Source organism: Periplaneta americana, chromosome 8 (assembly GCF_040183065.1).
Source record: "Periplaneta americana isolate PAMFEO1 chromosome 8, P.americana_PAMFEO1_priV1, whole genome shotgun sequence".
Taxonomy (NCBI): Eukaryota; Metazoa; Arthropoda; class Insecta; order Blattodea; family Blattidae; genus Periplaneta; species Periplaneta americana.
Window position 1 is genome coordinate 166,097,524 of NC_091124.1, and position 26,812 is coordinate 166,124,335.

At 35.4% G+C, this 26,812-nt stretch overlaps 1 protein-coding gene across 1 annotated transcript in view; it reads right to left on the reverse strand.

The window, feature by feature from the left end:
• The window catches only part of DNaseII (deoxyribonuclease II), a 50,818-nt gene extending 24,350 nt beyond the window's left edge, over window positions 1–26,468 (reverse strand). The window contains exons 1-3 of the mRNA XM_069834026.1: window positions 26,290–26,468; window positions 20,675–20,867; window positions 12,330–12,576 (exon numbers count right to left, since the gene is read on the reverse strand). Coding sequence (XP_069690127.1) covers window positions 12,330–12,576; window positions 20,675–20,867; window positions 26,290–26,381 — 532 coding nt within the window. The 5' untranslated portion in view covers window positions 26,382–26,468. The remainder of the gene's footprint in view (window positions 1–12,329; window positions 12,577–20,674; window positions 20,868–26,289) is intronic.
• Window positions 26,469–26,812: the final 344 nt, after the last annotated feature.

Sequence of the window (26,812 nt, forward strand, 5' to 3'; positions counted from 1 at the left end):
CACCGAAACAGCTGTAAGCCACACGTGCTTTTATATAATTAACACTAGTAAGTTGTCAATTTATCAATCATTTGTAATTAAGTGTTAAAAGTAGTGTATGCAAGATTCAAGATGGACTTTTATTTTATTTATCCAACTCAATTCACAATATGGTACATTTTGTAGTTTGGAGTCCCAGTTTTCTTAATATGATTTATCATTTGTTTGAATTTACTTAATGTAATAGCTTAGAATTTGATTTGTGTTCAAATTAGGTACCTATATTAATAGTAAGAATTAAAAGAAATTTTGTTTCTAAAATGGTAGTATTGTAGAAGAAAGTCCCAATTCTGTTCTTTTTCAATTAAAATTTAACTCTTTTCAAGCAGTCACAGAAAGAATAAAATTATATCATATCTTCATGAAAGTGCTTTAAATATAAGATGTTGAAGAATTAACTTTGTGCTGGTATTTGATACTGAAATATTACATTTTTTGTTCGTCCTGTAAAATTTTAAAATGACGAGTTTGGCCCTTCTTTGAATAACTGCTTAAAAAATAAAGTGTCAAATTAATTACCTGAACACGTGTTTCAACTATTTCATATTAATCTTGCGTGTGTATGAGAGAGAGAGAGGGAGGGAGGGAGAGGGAAGGAGGGGAGAGAGAGAGAGAGAGAGAGAGAGAGAGAGAGGCGCATGCAATTTTTTATGTGATACCCATAGACTGCTGTAATAATGAAAAATCAGTAATTATAAAAAAGAAATTCTCTTTCTATTTTAACCTGTATTAGCCTGTTTCCTGTGAACTATGATTAATTGGAAGAATTACATACTCAAGGACTTGAAGTTTGGAAGAGCATCATTTCAATACGGATGAATTATGTGTGTGGAGGCAGGAGGAGGGACACACACATATCGTCGGTGAAGAAACAATACCGCATAAGTAACAAAATGCAAATTTTACAGGGCAAAAAAAAAACGTAATTTAAAAAAAAACTAATCACTTCCGCAATGTGAAATTTGACATGGCATTAGTAAATAATGCTAGAAATGTGTACGGTATCCGAAAATGAAATTATATTCCAATTTTAAGTTATTTATGTTAGTTACGTGGTATTAGAAGGCTAGCTGTGAAGATTTATGTCAGTTACGTGGTATTGCACTAAATTAGTTTTCACTTAATTTTCAATGATAGAACATTTTTAAAGTGAAGAAGTGTTATAATTAAAAGAAGTAAGCAATGTTTTGGTACTCTTAATTTTATTTTTGATATTACTTAAGTTTTTTACAGATAAATATTGTAATTGTTAAACAATATTTGGAAAGGTTTCCTGTAAAACAATCACCTTGAAAAAGATCAATATGATGTAATTATAATTATGTTTATTATTTTGTGAGACGTGTTAATGAATTATAGTGTTGCTTTTAAGATTGTCATTTATGACATAAGGAAATACACCTTGCTTATAAACAAAATTATACATAACCAATGTTATCATAGAATGCATGGCAAAACACTTTTTAGTTGCTGCAAGTGATTTCACTTTGACTTTTTTTATTCTCAGTGGTTGAGAATATAATTTCTTGCAGTCACTTATGTACTTTGTTTTCTGGGACGCCTTGGCATTACTTGCTAGTAAAAAAAAAAAAAAAAAAAAAAAAAATGCACCATCAGGACGATATTGTATTGCCCTCGGATCAGTTACAGTGGGTTCATTAGTTCCTCTTCCTGGGCGAATTGAATAATAAATCCAAAATATTTTGTCAGCATAATTTCTGAAGAAAGAATAACCTAAATGCTTAACATAGTAAGGTGTGGGTTTCTTTCTTGCTTCTCTTGTTATTGAAACATTTTAACTGGCATTCAATTGCACTGTGAACGGAATCACACTCCATCTGAGTGCGACCCTTCTCTAGATATTTTTGGGTAATCAACACAGAAATTGCTAGACCAAGGAGGGCATTAAACATGACTGCATTTCTATTTTGGTATGTACATCCATCAGAGTACAAAATTACTGGCAGAGGATTTTCTTTTATGCAGTCAGTCAATGCATCTATGACACAACAGGCGAAAACCAATGCCACCAGTTCTGCCTGCGTTTCGTCGAACCAGTAACATACGACATCATGATTTTTCAAGTTGTAAATTGTAAAGTTATGCACACATAACTTTGTCTTATAATACACAGAACTTGCCTGTATGTATGGAACTATTTTGACTGCCTGGAGATCCATGGTGAATACATTGCCCAGTTCCATTTCAGCATCCTCTTTATCCTTTTCTTTTTCTTTTCGAGGTTCCTTCTTCTTTCCATCATGTTGCAGCCATACAGCTTCACTTTTTTTTTCCCCGGTTTTGTAACTACAACAGATGTCACATTGATCTTTCTTCGGGCTATAAATGCTGATGTTACTTTCCTGGAAAAGCAGGTTGAAATATCTCTGCTCAGAGGGTCAGTATTTTCATGTGCACATCTCTGTTTATACAAATTATGTACTGAATTTTGGAATGAACTGCAGGCTCTAAATAAAGTTCGCATGATGACTGTCGACAATAATGGGAAGGTAGTTTAGGGAGACTATCAAAAAATGTCCAGAGAAATTGTGTACCTTCTTCCTTTTTGTCCTTTTCGGCAGGAGTGTGGAAAACAGTAGAAGAAGAGGACATCCCATGCTTTGAATTTTCTAACCAATATACCTGATACTCCAATCTTTATTGCAAGAGTATTCAAGGAACAGTTTCTTGCACACTTGAAACTTTTCATTGCCCACATGGAAATGATACAACAAAGTACCTTTTCTTCTTGACTCACTAGTACTCTTTCCAGGATGTTTTGTCGGGATTACATCCACAAGACCATTCACGTATTGTTTTCTCTGATCCCAGGTCATTTTATTGCAAGATATATAAAAAAAAATCTCTTGTCTTTCAGCATTCCCAATTACATTGCATTGTCTGAATTTTTATTTTTGACACATTTTGGAATTACATGATGCCCCTATTTCCTTGCTTCCCTATATGTGTCATGCGTTACTTTTCCAGTTTTCAGCCTTTTATACCCAACGTAGGCTCTCCCTTTCTTGCAGTTTTCACAGACTATTGTGTACACTTATTACAACGAAACTCAGTAACTAATAGGTACAGAAGTATTGATGTATCAGATAAGTGCATACAGCTCGAATTGTTGGGGAAAACGATGCTTTGCGACACACAGATTGACGTGCGTGTTTCCGTAGCATTGTTGAGAAATATTAAATTCAGTCTTTTCCTTCGATGACCCATATTACATGAGCATGAATTACATTTCAATTTGTTACTGAAAGAAATGTAAAACTCCTTTAATTCAGTTTAGTTATATTAAACTATTTTCCACCGTACACATTACTGTAAGAAGATATCTAATTGGAGGTACACACCTCGCACACTTTGTCCATAAAATAGCCTACAGCATTATTTTATTCTTCCGTGTTGAAATTGTTCTTATTCAGTTACGCGGTATTTCCAACAAATGTACCCTGAATGCAGTTAGGTGGTATTGCATGTAGTGTAGTTACGCGGAATTTCAGTAATATTTTCAGGAATTCAGATATGCGGTATTGTTTCAACTCCTTTTTTTCACATTTACATGGTGAAATTACACTTTCCCGCGCTATCAAATGGTGCTCGCAGTGTCAGGGATGCCAACGCACCAAAAAACAAAAAATCGTCAAAAAGTCAGTTACGCGGTATTGTTTCTTCACCGACGATATGATCATTGCGTTTCCTCCATAAGGGAATTTTGACATTGGTAAGGTAGGGCAGGTAAATTTTTCCTGACATTCTCTAAGTCAGGCATAGAATTCTTTTAGTCTATGACATGGACATCTCAGCTTTACCTGCATGCAAAGAATTTCATTGTGATGTGAGATTTTTGGATATTTGCACCGTGTCACAGATGTAGAGACAGGCAACATTTTGGAGCTACATAGCCTATTATCTCCATCATCAGGAAAGACAAGAAAGAAGGGCCATAACCAGCAGACAGCACTTGGGGTTGCTCTGATTTCCCTTGGGGTTGCAACTGAACTAGATCTTGAGCTGAATTTTCTTCTTTTTTTTTTTACATTGACACAATTCAATAAACACCAGGTATAAAATTATTAACTTAATATTTATCTACTAATCATCATTAGTACAACTATAATGAAACCATGAAACACTATAGTACATTATGCAACGAGCCTATAATGGTAGTAATTAAGACGCGAGTATGTTTATGAAATGAGCGCAAGCGAGTTTCATAATTTTCATACGAGCATCTTAATTACCATTATAGTAAAGTTTCATACGACTATTTACGCTCGACCATATTTCTAACTTGAAATTATTCATAAGTATTCATGTTATTCTTATCTGACTGAGGAGCGGAACTGACCTTGTGCAATACCTCGTAAATTGTGAGATGTGCACAGACGCGAAAGTATTAATTTTTTTCCGAGAAACAAATGTCGACATTGACCTTGATATAATCTAGAGAGTAAAATAAACATTAATCTTGAAATAACCTTGAAATTGAATTAGACATTGAAAAACGAGATGACAAATTGAATTTATTTGAATATTATTTACAATTAACGCTAATTATTATAGTAACAGAACTAGTTGTCTTTCAATTGCATATCCAAGAATAATCAATACTTGCGCTTTCATATTGCTACAATGGTATTTTCTGATTAGTGGAACACCTGAACTTTAATGACTAGGTGTACTTTAATGAGGTCCATTAAAGAGCTGCTACCAGGTGTATAATTACTACATTTCGGCATGGTCGAGCATAAAATATTTTAAAGGTCACTTGAAAGGATTGAAGTGAAACTGTTTGTTTAGTCAACTGTCCAAAGACAGTTCTGAATCTCATAAGTGATACCAATAAGGAATCACTCATGAGGCAACTAGGCCAGGAGATAATAGGGTAGGGTGGCCAGTTACTTTCCCCCTCCATTCCATACATCGCCGATTAGCTACATGTTACACTAATCAGACTTCAGAGGCATACAGACAATTGTTCGTCCTCTGACACACATCGTCAAGTGAGATGTACTGCCTGATAATAGATGTATATATCAGCCAGAATCTCAATCAGAGGATATCTGAAATAGCTGTAATTTTCTTTTCGTCTCATTGTACTTACAGTACGATGTTTTAGTTGCTATAATCAACGATCATCCAATATGATGTGGTGTTTTGCACGTTAAGTTACGGTCTTTCAAGAAAGGAAAAACCTTCCTGTTCGATCCATTACCAACAGCTACTTTCCAACCCGAACTTGGATAAACGTTGGATGTCTATATTTACGACATGGTGCAAATACCCAAAAATCTCGTACCACATTTCTGTAGTGCTCGGGAAAAGTGGCACAAGTCAGAAATGTTAATTTTACAGGAGAAGGAAAAAACTGTCTTCACACTGGTTTATGTCGATTTGATTTTCTTCTGTATGAATTATTCTAATGGGAGAATTATGTCTTTTTTTCCCAAGCGAGCAGATGTTCTTTAAGTTGTCAATAAATTAATAAAAAATTTTTGTGGAAACTGACTTATGCCACTTTTCCCAAGCATTGCACATTTAATACAGTGAAAATCCCAAATCATATAGCCTAGTACATTCCAAATGATTCATTACGAGTCAAGCCATAGAGCAGCAGTTCGAGTTAAATTGGAACCTGTTGTATTGGAGCAAAAATGACTTCACACTCTTTCAGCTGTGTGTCTCTGTGCAGAATACATCGAATTTGGCGTCATCACGTCTCAGCTGTGTGAGGAAAACTTACTCCAGACCAGACCCTAACAGCCCAATGTGTAGTTATCTCTTAGACACTTCTTGTGCGGTTGTGTATAATTAATAATAGTGTAGTTTATACAGGATGTTCCGAAACTATTCGTTCAAATTAATACATAAGGTAGAGAACATGAAAACAAATATATTTCGATAAGGAATATATGGTCTCTGAAGTCAACTTGTAATGTTATGGCACTTTATGTTAGTGGTGCTGACGTAAGCTGTTGTGACGGTATCGCTGACTGGGAATGTGTACTGACATTCAAAACTGCTCTGTGTACAGTTGGTTGGCTCTGAGATCTGCTTGGAAACATACCGATTCATTCGAAAGCAGCACCGCCTAGTGACAACAATGGTGACTTCCTTGTAAACACACCGATTCAGTCGCAATCATTAACGTCTTGTGACAACAGCAGTGCACATGGAGTGGTTTACTCATGCCAGGTATCTTCGAGCAGACACGACAATCAATGGTCCGACGATGTACTGCGTGCATACAGGCTAATGGTCGTGCATTCGAGCAGTTCCTGTGAATGCCATTGATGTAATTAGCATGCTAAACTACCTTCTGTCTAAATCGTCCCTAGGATCAGAAATTGCCTTCAGGGACCATATGTACCATTACAAAATATATTTGTTTTGATGTTCTCTACCTCCTGCATTATTTTGAACGAATAGTTTCGGAACACCCTGTATAAATGTAGGGTTCCCAGACAATTGGAAAAAAATACGGGACATATCAGTTTTCAGTGAGTAAGTTTAGTATGTGCACCCATCAAAATGTCAATCTTTCAAAGTGTGTGTGTGTGTGTGTGTGTGTGTGTGTGTGTGTGTGTGTGTGTGTGTGTGTGTGTGTGTGTGTGTGTGTGTGTGTGTGTGTGTGTGTGTAGTAAAGTTTACTACACAAACTCTTTACTAACTAAGTAAGGGTAAGTAAACAAATAGTAAACAAAATTGTTAGAGAGAATCTCCAAGGATCGTGTCTTTGACAATTTTGCCTTCAAGAAAACTCGCCGTTTGGAACTATTTTACAAAAAAAATTAAGGTAAGACTTTCTCCTTATCCACTCTTTACATACTGGCTTCGCCACTAGTGAAGCCAATCTTCTGAAGCAATGCATGGAATGTGCAACAGTGGAGGGGAGTAATTTTCAACACCCCTTACAACCAAGGTACGTATGTAAAAAAAAAGTATAAAATTTTAATAGTTTATTATAATGTTTTTCAGAAATTAAAGAATTGTGTAATTTTTTATTCCGAGAGAGGGGTACCAAACTAAAATGCACTGCTTTGTCAACATGCCACATTATCTGCTGCACGGGCTCGTACTGCATCATTTGGAATGCCCTGTACTTGATCATAGTCCTTGCATGGCATTGAGTCCCTTTTAAGAAATAGAGTCATAAATGTAAGGTAGGCTATGTAAATGATCTGCCCTGGAATAAAAGAGTTTTAGCTAAAATTTACGAGCGGATTTTTGTTCTCATAAACATTTAAGTCTAATAATCACAGTTCCCTTGTCCTATCATAAAAATATGTTGTTGTTGTTGTTGTTGTTGTTGTTGTTGTCTAGTGCCTTGCATCTGGCAATGAAGCCATTAGCAGTCGTGCTTTCCAATACTTTTGAACTGTAGTTTCTTCTGATCTTAATGCTTCACAGGTCTTCAAGTGATCTTCATTCATTTCTGCTGGATCGTTACACAGGACACATATGGGCGAAGCTGAGATACCTATTCTGTAGAGATGACTTGCTAGACAGTCATGATTTGTCAATAGTCTGAAGGCTGCAACTGCTGTTTTCCTTGGTCTCTGGGGGATTATATCTGGGTTGGAAAGTAGTGTAATCCATTTTTTGTCTTTAGCATTTGATTCTATTTCTTGTAGGTATGAATGAGAAAATTTTGTAGTGATCAAGCGTTTTATTGAGGAATATGAGAAATTAAATTTAGGCTTTTGTTTTATTGTTGTGCCTTTCTTGGCAAGTGTGTCTGCAGTTTCATTCCCCATGACTCCACAATGTGCTGGAATCCATTGGAGATGGACAATCTTATTAATTATCATAAAAATATTTAATAATACAATTCATCAAATTGATCATTAATGTTGCCACTGAAAATTTGTTAAAAATTGTTAGATCTAGCTACCATAAATTAGCAACACTAACTGCAAGCAAGAGAAGGTTTGAATATTTCTTGTTGGTCATGACAGATTAAGTCACACGTAATACATTGGCTTCAATTATTGAAGGAGACCTGGGCCCTTCATGGTTTGTAGTGCCAGTTATGAATGATGGAATGAATCCACATAATTAAATTACCGGTACTTGTAGTAGTATAAGTGGCAACTTCTTTGAAATACTGGGGGGGGGGGGGGGGGCAAGACTCTGCACAAAAGTCTGAGAGTCCACCACTGTCTAGTAACAGTTAGTGTGTCTGATAGTGAAACAAGCGGACCCAGGTTCAAATCCTAGTTGGGACAAGTTAACTGTTGAGATTATTTCCGAGATTTCCCTTCAATTCAATCAAAGCAAATGCTGGGTAACTTTCGGCGCCGAACCATGGCTTCATTTCACTGGCACTATCACCTTCCATTCAGATGCTAGATAACCATCGCAGTTAATAAAGTGTCATAAAATAAACCAATTAAAAAAATCGGAGAAAACTTTAAATACTGGCACTCTTTCTAAAAATGTCACGCATTTTTCAGAAATTAATATCAACTGATATTTCATACAGCAAGTTACCCATGAAAAATGCTTAACTCTAGATCATACATTAGTACAATTTTCGGTTACGTGAGGCACTCGATTTGAAATAGTTTGTTTACTAGGAGAGGAGACTGCACAGTAGGATGGGAAATATAAACTGCTGTGACCTGCGTCACCTTATCGTAATCGCTAAGGCGGTCAGTGGCAAATTATTAGGAAAGCGTTTGGTTAACGTGAGAGACTCGAAAACTTTTATTCAATTTGGCAAATTCATTCGGCACCTTTAATCATAAACCTCTTTACTATTTCTCCATCATGGAATTGATTTAAATCACAGGCGAGAAATTGCGTAACTAGCCAATAATATTCCATCACGTTGTCTACGTTTATTTTCTTGAATATTCTGGCGTTTATCAAGATTACTTAATAGATTTGCACGTTCTCGACCTAAAATAATTTCAGAAAATCATATTTCGTTTTCTACGCACATTTGATATTTTTTTTTTATAAATTTCTTTTGGAAATAATACGTACAAACAACATTTAATTCCTCCTACCTTTTAATGCAGCGTGTTTAAGGTATAATGTCGTATTTAGTATACTATGCAAATGTTAAGATCATAAATTTTCTACAGAATAGTACGAAAAATAACATTTAATTTGTCTTACCTTCTAATTCAGCATGTTCTTTATGACATAAGGAGTAATATCGTTGTATATTAAATTTATTAATGCCTAATAGGATTTTCGAGCATAACATACATCGTATGTTCTCCCCTTCTAAACAGCAAAAAAATTCTTCCTCCCATTTCTCATGAAATAATCGTTTTCTAACGCGTACACACTGCTTTGATAATGCCATTATGCCACCACTGATATTGCTTATGAAACTGATATAGATCCTGCCCACGCCTAGGAGCTGCATGAGGGAGGAACAGGGACTGTGAAGATGATGTCACTCAGAGCGATAAGCTCTGTGAAGGTCAGTGAGGCATTATTTCTCAAGTGAGGCACGATGCCCATCTCTGCTCTAGATGGTTGAAAACTACTGTCCTTATACACTACATTTTCTCTTTCATTGCTTTGCTCACCCTTCATTGATCCTTGCAGTGATGATGAACATAAGCTATTAGTTTTACTGCCACTACTACAACCCAATTTATCATTTTGTTTCTGTTCATTGCAGTTTCATTTTGGACGTTTTCTTTATTAAGAATTTATCCATTATCAATAATAATAGTTACATTGCAATCACTGATCACTTAACAAGCCCACACCCGCAATGACGATCAACACAAAACCAATCACTGAAACTGCATGTTGATAACGGTTACTTTTAAATTTCAAAAGGTCAATTTATATTACTCTATTGCAACTTCCAACAGACTCCTAACGAATATTCACATGTTTATCACTGGGATTGTGGCGCTGGAAATCAATTTAGAACACTTTTATCTCAGCCACGACACATTTCAATTTTTATTATACAATATAAATGCAATTATCACTACAATGACACAATAATTCTTGCAGATAACACAGAAACAACTTCGGAAAACGTTATTAACAGAATAGCAGTTTCACTTCACTTCCACTAGATAACTCTTGAGTTCCAGCAGAGGCGTAGCAGGGATGCCAATATCGGCAAACGAAATGAAACTGTGAGGAATGTTACAACAGGTGTGCTAAACATTAGGAATGTTACAATAGATGTGTAGCACGTTAGGTTAGATTAGGTTTTGTTAGGTGTGTAAGATAATATGAATGGTTACCACAGTTGGCGACACTGCAATCATTCTCCCACTCCACCTCAAATAACGTCACAACGACGGAATATGGCCGCCTTCTTCCTTCAAGTACGATGATTGTCCTATATAAGTAAGGAACCTATTTAGGGCAGGTTGGGTGGGACCACAGCTCTCCCAGTGATCACATCGAGTTTCTACTACTCCACACTACAAAACTAAGGTATTTTCAGTGTTTGTTCTTAATTTCCTATAATGGCAGTAGAATAATAAAAATTCACCAAAAAATACAGTCGAATACCGGTACCTGTTAATTTTAACTGTTAATTTTGTATTATTTCTGCTTGATAATACTTATGACCATGACCATTACTGTTCGATCTCAATAGTAGAAAAATATGAACTGAACTGAAAAAATATGGATCACAGACAAAGAAGTGGCGTCACAGTTGCATCATGTGTTTCACCTATCTCAAATGCAGGGGGAAAGGAAGGAAGTGAGGTAGCATTGTGAGTTGCGTGACTAACATGTTCATTGCAGCAGCTGGTCATCTCTATGGATCTGAAATAACCATTTTTAGCTTATGTTCTAGTTCATCTTTCAAACAAATTAATTATTTTTAACACGAGGAATCTCTCTTTGAATTATGTGGAGCAGGCAAGACCCCCTATTAATTATATTGGGGGCGACACCCCTGGCTCTGTAAGTTGTGGGGACAGAAAATGCTTTGTCCCCGCCCCCTCCTCTCTGCGGAAGTTGGCGCCTATGTTTAGTAGTATTTAAATACAGGGTTATTCAAAAAGAAAGAGCAGATTTCAAGTATTTATTTTAAACAAACTATAAACAGTAGAAACAGTTGCCGCACACCATTGGATAGAGGAAGGTTCAAAGTTTTATAGTCCATGAGGTTGCAAGCACTCAACATGCACATCATGTGTTGCGCGACAAACATAAAAACGGTGGTCCATTTCTTGCCACACAAGAATCAACTGGTCCCTAGTTATGGAATTCACAGCTTCAACAATTCGATGTCTTAGATCTTGAAGAGTAGCAGGGAGATGTGGTACAAACACCCTGTCTTTTATGTACCCCACAGATAAAAATCACAGGGGTAAGGTCGGGGGTCTTGGGAGGCCACAGGCGATGAACACGATCTTCTCCACCTCTTCCAATCCAACATCCTGGAATGGTGTCGTTCGGATAATGCTCCACTAAAAAAGTTCATACACTTTCTTTACAGAAACGGCGTAAAAAACATTCACCTTCGGTGAGTTCTTGCATGTTCGACGACTATGCAAGGATTATTTATCAGTCCTTCAAATTCGAACTGGTGAGTAACTACGGCAGACAGGCCGTTGTTGTTTTCACTTTGCTTATGGCCCCGGACCGAGCATCACGTGTAACCGGACATTAAACAAAATTGAACCTTCCTCTATCCATTGGTGTGCAGTAAATGCTTCTAGTGTTTATAGTTAGATTAAAATAAATATTTGAAATCTGCTCTTTCTTTTCGAATAGCCCTGTAGTACAATAACAAGCTACAAAACTCTACATATACCATACTTCTCATTTTATTATAATTTAATTTCACTACCACAAGCTGAAGTAAGGAATTGCAAACGATCAATTCTCGAACAACTTACTTACTGACTTTCATACGAGTGCTGAGCTATGTGTACTGAAAGATCTTTACAAAGAGGGTTTGGAGAAAGGCGCCAACTATGAAACAGAGGAAATACCTCACTGAGAGCTCATAGCTTGATATCAATCTAACTTCTATCGCTAAATAGGAGTGTGAATTAACAGGGATGCTGATTGGCAACTGTTGCTTGAAAAGTTATACATGTTTCACTGATATGTCGTACTTCAATGACCTGAATTGGATGGGGCCACCGCAAACATTTTGGAAACTGCTCGTAGTATCCTGAAGATATTCATTCTGTAAAAGGGATCAGTCCAATCAACCTATGTATATTTACACTTGTTTGAATGGGCCAATTAATAGACCTACGTGCTTCAGACCGTCTTCAAGTCACCCTAATAAAGAAGAAGAAAGATGAATAGAATTAACTAACCTACAAGATCCATTTCACTGGCTTGCAGACTGATGCAAAGAAAACTCTGTCCATAGTGAAATGCTGTGTCGGGATAGCTGTATCCTCCAGCATCTCTGGGTGCAGGAGGGAAATGGGGAACGCTGTGAACCAGCCAGAGGCCTCCATCTTCTTGTGATATCACCACGCCTTTTGTATGGCCGAGTTCAGAGCTGTCACTTGAATTTGGGGGTTGGTCATTGTACATGATCCATAGTGTCGAGTTCACCTGCGATAAATATTGTATCCACTATAACTTGTATGTACCTATGTCTGTGTGTGTGTGTATACGCACACATTTACGTAGTAGTAGTCAGTGGCGTGTGGTGATAAATAATCCTGGTGGTGCACAAATATTTATTATGATTATGATTATCATATTATTACACCCTATTATTATTATTATTATTATTATTATTATTATTATTATTATTATTATTATTATTATTATTATTATTATAGATACTAACTACGATATAACTATTAACATATGTTATATACTGTAGGTATAGATTTACATAATTTTGCTAGTCAAGAAATTGCAGTTAATCAGTTTTCTATGTAGGTCCATTAATAGCAACATAAAGTGTTCAATTTCTATTGCAGCACACCGTAAATAATATAGTTTTCGCTACATTGCGTTTTATAACAAAGTTCACACGTTCACAAGCATTCAATACGTCTGTCGTCTCATCAGCCTTAACTGCTAAAAAGTCAGCAGTAACTTACTATTTATTTTTTGAAATCTCATCATGGCATACATCAAAATGGCTTGAAGGACTTCGTTCTGTATAGTGTTTGATGTGCTCTTAAACACTGTTCCTCTTTCCAAATCTTCCTTAAGAGTGCGTCTAATTCAGAACTAAAATTGATGAGGCCAAGAAAAATACTAGCGTTTAAAGATGAGTTTCCGTCTTCGTGCCCTCTTAAAGCCAACTCAAAAGCTCCACAAAATCGCACGCACATATTTGTTTTTGGTAACTTTATCATTGTGAAGTTCGACAGTCTAATTGAATCCAATTGTGTCTGTATGTTTGTTTGACCCAACACTGCTAATTTATTACTATTGTTGACGTGTGCAGCTGAAGTACCGTGTTTCTTAATTCTTTCATTCATATGCTTCAAATCAATCATACCTGCAGAACTGTAATCAAAATTATTTAGTTACTACGCAAAGTCCTAAATTCAAACAGAAAAATAAATAAAATTCATAAAACGTACTTGTTTTTGTCAGTGAATGTTCGCTGTCGAACAATAGGCAAGGAAAACAAAATACAGCGTCTTTTATATTGCAACCGCATATTGCATTTTTCTTAAGTCCGAAAGTTGAATTATTTTCTTGCCACTTCTCTATTACTGTTCTTAGTTATTACAATTTTAATTCCTGTGTACGTGTACTCATCTTCTTTATTTTTATCTTTTCGTGTAAAAGTCTTACAGAAAATTACACATTTAAAAGATTTTGGACACTATTCATTGCAATATTTATGACGGAACGAGCTAACAGCTACTGCAGACAGCTTGAGAACCAACGAGTTAGATACTATAGAGAGGCTGAAGACCTCTGACAAGCGCTCCCTGCGGAGGCCAACAGTACTATGGATCGTTCCCTAAAAAACATGGCGGTCTATAGCACCGCCAGCCTCCGCAAGGAGTGCTTATCAAAGGTACACTGCAACGAGTTTGTACATGTATTATATTCTTCAGATACATGAATATTTAACTTAAACATTTCGCTATAGGTTTTGTAAAAAGCTGATTTATAAATGAAAAAGTAATAATTAAGACTTTAAAATTTCCAAAAATGTCTCATTCCCTCGGATTTAAATGAAATGTACCGTAAATCATAATATTCGTTGCTGGATAATTAAACCCTCTCAATACAGGTACCATTGCCGCAGAGAATTATAAGATAAGACGGACTGAGCATAAGCGAAGTATCTGTATTAATAAGTTTGTACCATCAAGAGTTTAGTATTTATTGTGTTTATAGGGCCTACTCCAATTTTCTTTTATTAATGCGTAGGGCTCTTTTTGTTAACAAAGAGGAAAGTTAGCACTTGCATCACACACAATTTGTCATTATTGTTCAAAATAATGTAAGAACAGTTTTATTCTGCAAAAGCCTCTGCCTAGTTGCGAGACACGTGTGAGAACGTTTGTTTCAAATTATATTAGACTACACAATGTCTCCATCACGCGACAATATTTGTTTCAAATTATATTAGACTACATGATGTCTCCATCATGCGAAAAGAAGTGTACCTAGCTTTGGCTCCTGTTGTTTCTGATAACAATGTTAATCGTATCTTATCGTTTCAATAAATGTGGTGAGTTATGATCATGAGTAACTTTCTATTATTGTCATTCTTTAATTATTATGTTGCATGCTAAGAGGTTATTTGTAGTTTTAATAATTGCAGTGTTCAAAAGTTCTCTGTGTTAATTCCAATGTCAAATGAATTTTTTTCAATAACTTAATTACTGGATTTTTTTTTTAATTTTCGCCACTACCTTTCCTCTATTTTACTCCTACTAGTTACATACGTCGTCTCTCTTGAAATCACCTGGTGAGCACTGAAGTACATAATTTCATATTAGGTTAGAAGAGCTGTAAGGTAATTAAATTTGAGACGAAGTCAAAAAATTATTTATTTTTCTTCTGCCGATTAAATTCATCCGTCTTTAGGTGCTTTGCTTTGGTTGCATCGAGTATAGCTTGTCATTTAATATCTGGGCTATATTTAGTGAAACTAATAAACATAGGCCTACAGCTGTTATAAAACGTAAAGTTTTGTGTGTATTTTACTTTTTACTTATTAACATAGTCTTAATATGTAGCTCAGTTCACAGTCATTTCCTACAACATCCGAGCCACGCCCCTTTGTTTTGACTAACCGAAACATGGCGGACCAATGTTCAATTGTCTTCAACTTTCTGAGGTCTTTGTCCTCTCTATAGTATCTAGCTCGTTGTTGAGAACACATCTAAAAGTGCTCCTAACCCCTCCTACGCACACTGCACTGGCTCCCTACCATGCTCCAAAGCCTGCCAGTGAAACACTACTATTGTGCATGCTCCAATGGAACAGTGTGCCGCAAGTGTCGAGCGGTATACGTAAGTCCCAGGCATCAACAAGACCAGTACACGTGTAGCGTTATTTTTTACATAGTATTATAATAAAGAATTATGTCGCTCACATAGTCTACTGCAGCTCATTGATATAAATTTTAAAACATGTGTTTTTGAAGAGGTGGTGCACTGCTCCTGTGCTCCTTAAGAGAAATCGCTACTGGTAGTAGTAATAGCAGAATCAACAGGAGCAACAGAAGTAGTAGTTGTCACAGAAATACCAACAATATAACCAATACTGGTAATTAATAGCCAGATTTTTTAAGAAAATGTTATTACTGCACAAATGAGCACCAAAATGTTACTGGAATAATGATGATGATGATGATAATAATGATGATAATAATAATAATAATATTATTATTATTATCATTATCATTATTATTATTATTATTATTATTATTTCAAGTATTACATGGGTCTCATTAGATAAAACAGATTCTGAAAATAATAATAACCTAGTTAATGGAATAATAAAATTGTAGATTTGAAATGCACGGTATAACTGTTATTTAAAAATCAAGTGGCTAGCAAGGGCTTTAACAACAATGGTCAGGGCTGCCAACTTAGTGAGTTAGTAGGCCTATCTTTAAAGAGTTTAATTTTTAAAGTCTGCGATTGTAATTGAGTACCTATTTCACTGGTATATTAAGCCGTGCCCAGAAATGTCAAGAAGACAGCTCACAGAATGGTAAAAGCAAAGCAACAAAGAATAAGTTCTAACATACTGACAACTCTTACAAGATAATTTTTCACATTAATTCTACATGATTGAGGGGTCCACTGCAAGAAGTAACTATGTCACATCAGCCATAAAAGGGAGAAATAAGACTTTTACAGAAAGGGCCGTATAAGGAATATTTTAAAGATTAAGGTAATAATTTTATTTTTTTTAACTAATCATAACCAACTTATAAAATCTAAGAAAATATTTATTAAGCAAATTAAAGAATTCCATTTAGGTCAGGACCACTAATGAACTTCAACTATGTATAAATAGGCTATATGGAGATGGATGTATAAGTATTATTTTAATTTGCCTATGAATTAAAGATATTCTCCAGTTATTCAAATATCAACATTAGCAAGTGTTCAGAAACATGAAATGATCAATATTATGCAACATTATATTATTTTAATTTTATATAAAATTTAAGATAGTTTATCTTGACAAGTCTTGCAGGGCTTTAAATATCAATATCATCTGCATTGGATGCACTCTCTTTTGAAGAGCTTGACTAAGTTCTTATAAACACTGTGGTGCACTGGTGGAAACGATGTCATTCAATTTCTGAGGGGCTACAGTACGTCCCTCGGGAGTATGGAAATGTTTTGGAGACAGCATGCAAGAAATGGATGAGCCACTGTAGGTCTTTTCTTGTTCTTGGATTCACGTTCTGGCATCTTCTTGAAAATCTTAATCGTGTGTCAGTTTTTGAAGTCAGAATGTATTTGATGAAAAGTGTGCCAGGTGTTTTATTTACTTTAACAGCAGCAATGTCTCTGATTTCAAATTTATGTCCATCTTCAGCATATTTATTTTTGACAATTTGTTCAAATCTTCGAAGTCCTCGATGTCTGTTGCAATGATATTGAATGGCTATTTTAATCTGGACTTTCTGATTACTCGTAGCTTGGGCATCGATCTCAGGTAACAGCTGTTTACTTGTTGAACTATTCGCACTCTGCGTACATACAATGAGTTGCTGACGTTTGCGTCTCTCCTCGTAATCTTCTGATTTCCTCGCATTCTTTCCTCACGTGTTGTTTCTCTGCTCTGTACTGAAGTCATTGCTCTGCGTTTCTTCTGATCTTCTTGTCTTTAGTATCCAGTTATTATCTGACTTAAAGTTCTCTGACAGTAATCTAGATCATAGCTCTTTCCATTAATTATCAGTTTGACGAATGCTAACACTGCAAACTCTCCTCTTTTCCTGGCTTCTTTCAAATAAAGAATAAGCAGCTTTCGCTTCTTCTTTGTTTCCACCCTACAATAACTTTCTAGCCAAATTTTAGATCCTCTTAGGCTTCTCCTACGGTTTAAAATTGATTCTTTTGTAGCGACACTTACACGTTTTATTATCACAGGCCTTGTTTTCCCTCTCCCAATCCTATTTGCATCTTCAATATGACTTCCGTCTATGTTCAAACCGAATTTTTCAATGCACAGTCGGAATATAGAACTATAAGTTTCTAATCTATATTCTCTTCTTCCAGGACAAAGATAATTATATTCTTCTTCCGTTGTTGTATCTCTAGGTTATCGAGCTTCACTTGTAACTTATTATTATCATCACAGTCCAGTATATACCGTCACGAAGCTCAATACGTAGTAAATATGCAAACATTAGGTAGTTGCTCACCACTAGGATCGCTAATATCGCCTCATTACAGGCAATGCAAAATAGAACCGTCACAGTCTATTGTTTCTAGCACCCTCAAAACTCAAGCTTCGTGTGACTGTATATAGTAGACTGTGTTATTATCTTCGAAATCGCGTCGATGGATATACGAAATCCTTGCAATGGGGAAACTAAACCGTTGAGTGTCTGATTAATTTCATTAATTTCGTTCTTTAACTCATTTACGGTATTTCAGTTTTTACCAATTCGCTGTTTAACATCAGGCGCGGCTCCTTAAGGTTGTAGCAAGTTTGCGCTACACCTAAAAAAATTTACGGATATTTTGGTTTAAAATACAAGTTAAATTATTGTGGTCTAACAAGTAAGTACACGATTAGTATGATCAGCTGTAGTAAGTTTCTCATCCAACTATAATCGTTTGTAGGAGCCTCATCGTTGACTTGCCAAAGTAAACGACCGTACTTCTTATGGAGACTGGCTTGATCTTGGGTATCTCTTCGTGGCGAGGGGATGAGAGGGGTGTTGTCCAGCGTGGATTTTAAATTGTTGATAAACGAACAGGGAGGTAAACGAGCTTTGAAAATGGATACAGATGGCAGAGTTACTGATGATGATGGCGTATACTGGTTAAAGGGTTTGGGCTACCGCTGACCCTGTTATTACACAAAATATATCTAACAATTACTTTAATTTTAATTACTATGGTAAAACTAATAATACAAAATTATTACATTATGTTATATTATAAACTTTTTCTTTTGTAATTTCCTTGGGCTACCGCCGGTAGCCCCGGTAGCCCGCAAAATACGCCCCGAATGAGTCGGAGACAGAACATGCCCGCCCTGCGACTGCAGTTAGGCGCGAAAACAAGTTTTTTTTAGGGTAGAGGGTGAGCTTGTATTTTATTGGTGTTTTTGCTTTCCGGTTCAGTTTCACTGATGTTACTCGAGTCGAGTTGGTTGAGAGCACGTGGAGGCACGAAAGAAGCTGTTTTAATAAATTGTGTTGTTTGTGTTATTCTACTATATTAAATAGACCCTAGTTAAGATGAATACAATTCAATCTTTAATAGAATATTCATTTTCATCGCGCAGCTTAGAAGAGAAGTGTGAGATCACTTGGTAGGTCGACTCCGAACATTGAAATTTCGCAGTGCGTGAAAACCAAAACCAGGTCGTTTAACAGAAAATCCAATTCTGACGCGTACGAGAAGTTTCAGTGGTTATGTAACTGTGAAATAAGAAAATCTTAGTCCTGTTTTCCTTGTGTTCTGTTCGGAGGAGAGTACGAAAACACCTTTCAGTCTCTGAAGTCGTCATAGGGATTGTTAGTAAAATTTCTGCACTCGCCGAAAGTTGAGCATAAATTGTTGTCTCTGAAAAATTCTATTAGAGACACACAGCCTGAAATCTTTGTGAACTCGTCAGTGCCATAAATAACTGAAAGTTCAGTGCGAATATTCCTTTCATTTATGAACGGATACGCTCTAATGACACTACGAAGGGACTCTTCTGGGAAAACATTGTGGAAATAAATAGGTGAGTTTCTGCAAATTTTTACGACTGTAGCATGATAGGCCTAATATTTTGTAGTAAGAAAGCAAACGAACAAAATTTTGAAGCACCAGCCGCCACTGTTTAACATATGAAATGGTTTAACTGATTTTTTTGAAGGACTGGGGTTTAGTTCAACTCCGTCGATTATTAGAAGAATTGCCAATATAACTCCTAATCCCCATATTAATTCCTCGTCTCCTGCACACAGTATTTCTTCTATTTCTGTTGTAAGCTCCAATTCTTAATCTGTATACTTCAATGTCGATCTCCATGCTTCTAAGTTCTTCTCGCTAGTTCATCTCTCAGGTCGAGCACCGTACATTTCTCTTCTAGCTGTGTAATTATTTCTCACTACTTAGCACTGCTTTGTTACGATTGTTTCCTGCCGTTGGTGTTTAATGACTGATGAGTAATAGTATTAGTAACAGTGGCAGAAGCAGCAATAGAAATAGTAGCAATAAGAACAGTAGTAGTAATAGCAGCAGCCCACAGAAATTGTGGACCTCCCACAAACATTTGTCAAAATCCTCCCCCATCGCCAACAATTTAATGAATGTTGAAATTTTGTAATTTAAATAGAGTACTAAGACAACAAGCTAAAAAAATTTTATTACAATTTCCTCACAAAGAATAAAGAAACCCTTTAATAGTAACCTACTTCTTAAAACTTGTGGAAAACATAATTACTATTTCAATAAGAATATATGATTTAACAGAATTTTATTGTACGGAAATGTGCAGCAGAATGAAAATATTTTATAGGCCATTCGTTATCTCGTGATACCTATCTGCGCATGGGGAAAAAAAGAAAGTGGACTCAGAAGCTTTCCTCCCTCGCTAGACTCACTCGTAGCTAACTCACTTAACCCCACAATAAGATTCTTACTATAAGCTATGGCGCACGCAAGCATTTGGTTTCACGAGGTAGGCCTAACGAATGACCTATTCTCCTGAGTCCTGAGACATTTGTTGTTTTATTTTTAAAGTTCAATATAATACTACACTTAAAAAAGTCACCGACATGAGGAAAAATTCTACAGGTTAAAGTTAGGGCACTAACGCAGGTATATTATAAGCTTACTACACTTCAGGTCTGTGCACATAGGCCTACATATTATATCATAATCATGTATGAAGTATGGTGTAATATACTATACTCTTAGGACTTTAGAGGTTATATTCCTTACAAGAACACACGTGCATACATTACGGTGTGTAATTAAGAAATGCACTCCGTAAAGTGGAAAGAAGAAGAAAGATGAATATTTATAGTTACCTGGAATGAAAGTGACGTGTTGTAAAGAGGTTGAAGGAGACGTCCGGGCATCGAATAAGGATCCTTAATTGAGCGAGTTGACAGGCTCCATCCTTTGGGCACATCACGGGATGTAATGTATGCGTAGGCGACTCCTTTCCGAATCAGGCTGTTGGAACTGGCCTTGATTCGCGGCAATTTGTACAACACATACCTATAAATAATGTACGGTTCATAGAACAAGTTGTTGCTTCAAAGAAACATGAAAAAGCTGTTTGAATTTTTTTTATCTCTTAATCTGTTTTTAGTTCAAGTAACCATACCGAACGTCACAGTGCTGTCACACCCGGCACTTCCTCATGACGTGTTGATGCGGAATTGCTGAAATGTTTGCACAATGAACGGAAGTACTCTGAGAAAACCTGCCGCTCCACTATTTTTTCAACAAATTCCACTTCTACGACTTGCCAGAATTTGAACTTCGGTCTCCCGCAAGGAAGGCTTAGCTTTTTGTGCAACGGTTTACCAGCTTTGTCTTGTAACATAGCAACAATTATGTTTTCGACTATTTTTACAAGTCTACGAGATTTGTTACAGTTTGTTTTCCAATATTTAGATACTGTTGTTCGTTAAAATAATAATACAATTTAACAATATTACAAGTTGTCCGACCAAAGCAACAGTTTTGACATTTCAAAGCTTGTATCTACCTTCTTCGTGAGATGAAAACAGAGATTGATTTCTCATTTGGAGTTACCAGTGGTGTACGCAGAATTTTGTCAAAGGGGGAGGAGGGGTTATTGTTAAAATTGTTTGTAATTTATATTATCGGTATTTTACAATTGATTATTATTATTATTATTATTATTATTATTATTATTATTATTTTACGATATTTTTATTAATATTATACTATGTGCCAATAGAACGTATTCATGAATACTTACTTACAAATGACTTTTAAGGAACCCGGAAGTTCATTGCCATCCTCACATAAGCTTGCCATCGATCCCTGTCTTGAGCAAGATTAATCGAGTCCCTAGCATTATATCCCACCTCCTTCAAATCCATTTTAATATTATCCTCCCATATATGTCACGGTCTCTCCAAAGGTCTTTTTTCCTCCGGCCTCCCAACTAACACTATATGTATTTCTGGATTCGCCCATATGTGCTACATGCCCCGCCCATCTCAAACGTCTGAATTTAATATTCCTAATTAAATCAGGTGAAGAATAAATGCATGCAGTTCTATGTTGTGTAACTTTCTCCATTCTCCTGTAACTTCATCCCATTTAGCCCCAAATATTTTCCTAAGCACCTTATTCTTGAATAGCCTTAGCCTCTGTTCCTCTCTCAAAGTGAGAGTCCAAGTTTCACAACCATAAAGAACAGCTGGTAATATAACTGTTTCATAAATTATAACTTTCAGGTTTTTTGAGAGCAGACTGGATAACAAAAGCTTCTCAACCGAATAATAACAGGCATTTCCCATATTTAATCTGCATTTAATTCCCTCCCGAGTGTCATTTATATTCGTTACTGTTGCTCCAAGATATTTGAACTTTTCCACCTTTTCAAAGGCTAAATTTCTAATTTTTATATTTCCATTTCGTACTATGTTCTGGTCACGAGACAATCATATACAGTAAGTACTCTGTCTTTTAGGGATTTACTTCCAAACCTATCTGCTTACTTGCTTCAAGTAAGATTCCCGTGTTTTCCCTAATCGTTTGTGGATTTTCTCCTAACATATTCACATCATCCGCATAGACAAGCAGCTGATGTAACCCTGCCCCCCGTTCAATTCCAAACTCTCTCTGTTGTCCTGCACTTTCCTAATGAATATTCTAGAACAGAGTTAAAAAATAAAGATGATAGTGCATCTCCTTGCTTTAGCCCACAGTAAATTAGAAAAGCATCAGATAGAAACTGGCCTGTACGGACCCTGCTGTACGTTTCACTGAGACAGATTTTAATTAATCGATATCCTTATAAAATATTTGAAATATAATTTTTTCACAGCCATCCAATTTTTAACAAATCTTAACTTCTGTTTAATTTTGTATAATAAAAAATGATTGTGTCATTATTACACTTACACAATTTTATATATAGGCCTATATATATATATATATACATATATATATATATATATACATACATACATACATACATACATACATACATACATACAGGTAAGACACTTTACATAACAGAAAAATCCATGGAAATAATAAAATATATTGAAATAAATTTAATTAAAGACAATAATGGAACACAGAACTGGTATGATGAATATATGAAAGAAAGGGTAGGAGGACTATGCCGCATGTAGATATAGATTTTGTTACTCTGACAGTGAAAAATTAGAGAATGGAAAACAGTTATGGATAAAAAAATACTCAAATCTAAATATGTCATTTTTTTTTAAGTTCAAGAAAGAGGGTTCAAACCCAGTAACCCATCCCCCCTTGCGTATGCCCCTGGGAGTTATAATAATATTCTATTCCTGTTGACGTTTTATTTTTTCTTATACGAAGTACAAAGAGAAAGTGACTTAGGTTCCCACTTTAGGCCGAAAACTTCAGAATGCCTATTGTTAGGGCCTACATAATTAAACAAATACTACGAGTCTTATAAAATGAAAAAAAAAAATATAATAATAATAATAATAATAATAGTAATAATAATAATAATAATAATAATAATAATAATAATAATAATAATAATAATAATATTTCTGAATTGTAGGTGGAGATTAATTAGTATAGGGTATGTACAGTTTTATAGATTCAAGTTGTCATAGAGCATACAATGAAAAATATTTAAATACAGAAAATGTTATTATTATTATTATTATTATTATTATTATTATTATTATTAATATTATTTTATGATGAAGGTATTCTATGTTATTTAAAACTACTCTTAAAGCAATTGGAGAAACTTGTGACTAATAGGCCTACGCATATATTTCTGAACAATTAGAATTTAAAACATGATATCGCGAAAGGAGAAAAAACGTTAAGTTCAGTCATTCAAATGACAACATAAAATAATGGAAAACATAATTGCTTTATAACACTTCTATACTGTAACTTAATTTAGGTTTACACCTTTTCCAGTTGTTCCTCTTTCCCAATTAGATTTTAAAAATAAGAATCCGTCAATTTTTTTCTCTTTTTAAGCATAACAGGTATAAAAAAAGTAGCCTCGTTTAATTATTAGGCAGCGGCATTCCTTTTAAGATTTGTAGGTCTTTATTGCATACATCGATAATAAAATGAAAATGCGACGTTGCCACGTCTTGTTTGTTGCTGCTATATATTAATATAACATGGAATATTGGAGCGGCCTTCAAAAGACTTGACGACAATGGACAGCGCGACATAATTAAAATTATTGAAACAACAAAGCTTCCGTCCATACACTCCGCGTGGAGTATTGGAGCGGCCTTCAAAAGACTTGACGACAATGGACAGCGCGACATAATTAAAATTATTGAAACTACAAAGCTTCCGTCCATACACTCCGCGTGGAGTATTGGAGCGGCCTTCAAAAGACTTGACGACAATGGACAGCGCGACATAATTAAAATTATTGAAACTACAAAGCTTCCGTCCATACACTCCGCGTGGAGTATTGGAGCGGCCTTCAAAAGACTTGACGACAATGGACAGCGCGACATAATTAAAATTATTGAAACTACAAAGCTTCCGTCCTCTTTGACACCGCTAGCCTACGGGGCCACTTTATTATCGCCGCGGCCTCATAGTTATTTTTTATAACATGTCGGCATCATACAATAACGTGCGGTGTGCTTTTAAACAATTTTGCCGACCGATTGTTGCTCTGTAGGTTTCACTCTAAGCGTCACGTTGTCACGTCTACTTCCTCGATAAGAATAAGCACTAGTTTGTTATATTGTTAAATGGCTATTATTATTATTATTATTATTATTATTATTATTATTTCATATACGAGTACGTTGACATTCTTGACTCTTAATAATAACTCTTTAATAATAATTTTTAATCACATACCTTAATGTTCGTCCTCAGCACAAGACATTGCAAACTCGGTTTTAGTCCACGTGGATTAGACAAGTAGGTGTCATTTAATAATGGAAGCAGCTTATTGGTTGCAATATTGAAATTGGGGCGAGTGATTGATTGGAGCGGCGACATAAGAAATTGAAAACAATAATATAATTAAATTTCAAAGACCTGCCGAATGTTAACCATGAGAGCGCGGCGACAATACTGTAGTAGATTTTATGGATTTCAATTTCAAACTAGTCCATCTACATTGGCGCCTGTGACAAGTCATTTGTAAGTATGGAAAGATGTCTGATACTTTTTAAATTGAGAAAAGAAGTGAAAAGAGCTTGAAGAGACATCACTATTTGAGTCAGAATTATGCATTTAAAATGTTTCCACTGTTTTATCTTCAAAATCTAACCCAAAATTGCATTTACTTTTTACTAATAATGAAATTAGTAGTTAAAATACATTCATAAAACTAACGGTAATCATATTATTTGCTACTCTATGAAACACTTTACTAATATTATTATTTATTTTAGTAATATTATGAGCGCTTAAAGTAATAAATAATATTAATTAATATTTTTATGAAATAGAACAATAATAATATTATTTAATGTTATTACCTTTCTACTAATAGTATGAATTTATTACTTTTATGAAACAAGCTCCTGCTAGGAGTCTTCTAAACACACAAACTAACTAATTTAGGCCCAAGAATATATAACAAATTTATATTTAAATATCCTAATCTTGTCAATTCTAATAGTTCTAGTATTAAATTTAAAAAGTTATGTATGGATTTTATAAAAAAAGAAAAATTGTAAATTTAAATTTATTTTACTATAATTGCACAGTAGATATAAGACAAATTGTATTGTATAATTATTAATTTCAATTCAGGAATCCGCCCCTGAGCACGAGTTCTACTCTTTCAGGGGCGAGCTAAAGTTTTTCTGTATATATTATATTTTATGTTACAATTATTAGCAAAATAACAAATAAATAAACTGCACTAGGAGAATGCTATGAAATGGTAATGATACGGGGATCGTGAAGGAACGATGCAAATGTCAAACATTGAAAAACGGGAGAACTCTGAATAAAACCCCAACTATGACCTTGTCCGCCACAAGTGTAAAATCCCAGGCCTGACATGGATTCGAACCCGGAGTGCATGCATAACAGGACGGAGATGGTTTGAAGGTCACTCGTGTGCTATTTGTTTTAAATCGCTGTCCTAATGTATAGGCAAGCATCAATATTAATGCATTTCCACTTCTACAGAAACTTCTACCTTAAATTGCTCTGCGCATGGTAAGTGCATAAAGACGATTGTTTTGCGTACACTGTCATAGTACGTAACCAAGCAAATGGATCTATTATTACTAAATGTGTTAAAGTCTTGATCAGAAATCTTAATAATTATATTGTTTGACAAACACTGTTTAATTTAACATCTTTCGATCCACATCTGAATATGACATTGTATTAGTTACATCGGTTGCTTTTCAGACGGTCGTTCATCAACCTAATAGAGCACGATTAAGTTTATTCATATCATACACTACCATAATACAACACTCACCAGTCGACAGGAGTGCCATCTTCTTGCTCACACTGAAGGAAACCTTGCGCTAGACTAAAACCAAACAAAAACACAACGAACAGCGAAGACATGTCTGTGTTGTCTGTACTCTGTTCACAAAAGCTCTAATCGGCTGACAGGAGCAAGGTGCAGGGTCCGGCCGCCTGTAGCTTCCTATTGGCCGTCCCACAGCTGACTTCATTTCCGAAGGAATCTCTCCGCCGACAGTGGTGGATTTATCTGTCTGTCAGTTTATCAAATCTCGGTTAGCAAGGAACCAGAGCCACCGCTGAGAACTGATGACGTAGTAGGGCGCGTCATTAGCTAAATGACTAATGATTTGAAATACTACGCCAGAGATCCTGGTATACATTCCAGTCATTCGATTATTATTATTATTATTATTATTATTATTATTATTATTATTATGCTCATCCTACTACTATTACTACTATCATTATTATACGATCACTACTACTACTACTACTACTACTACTACTACTACTACTACTACTACTACTAC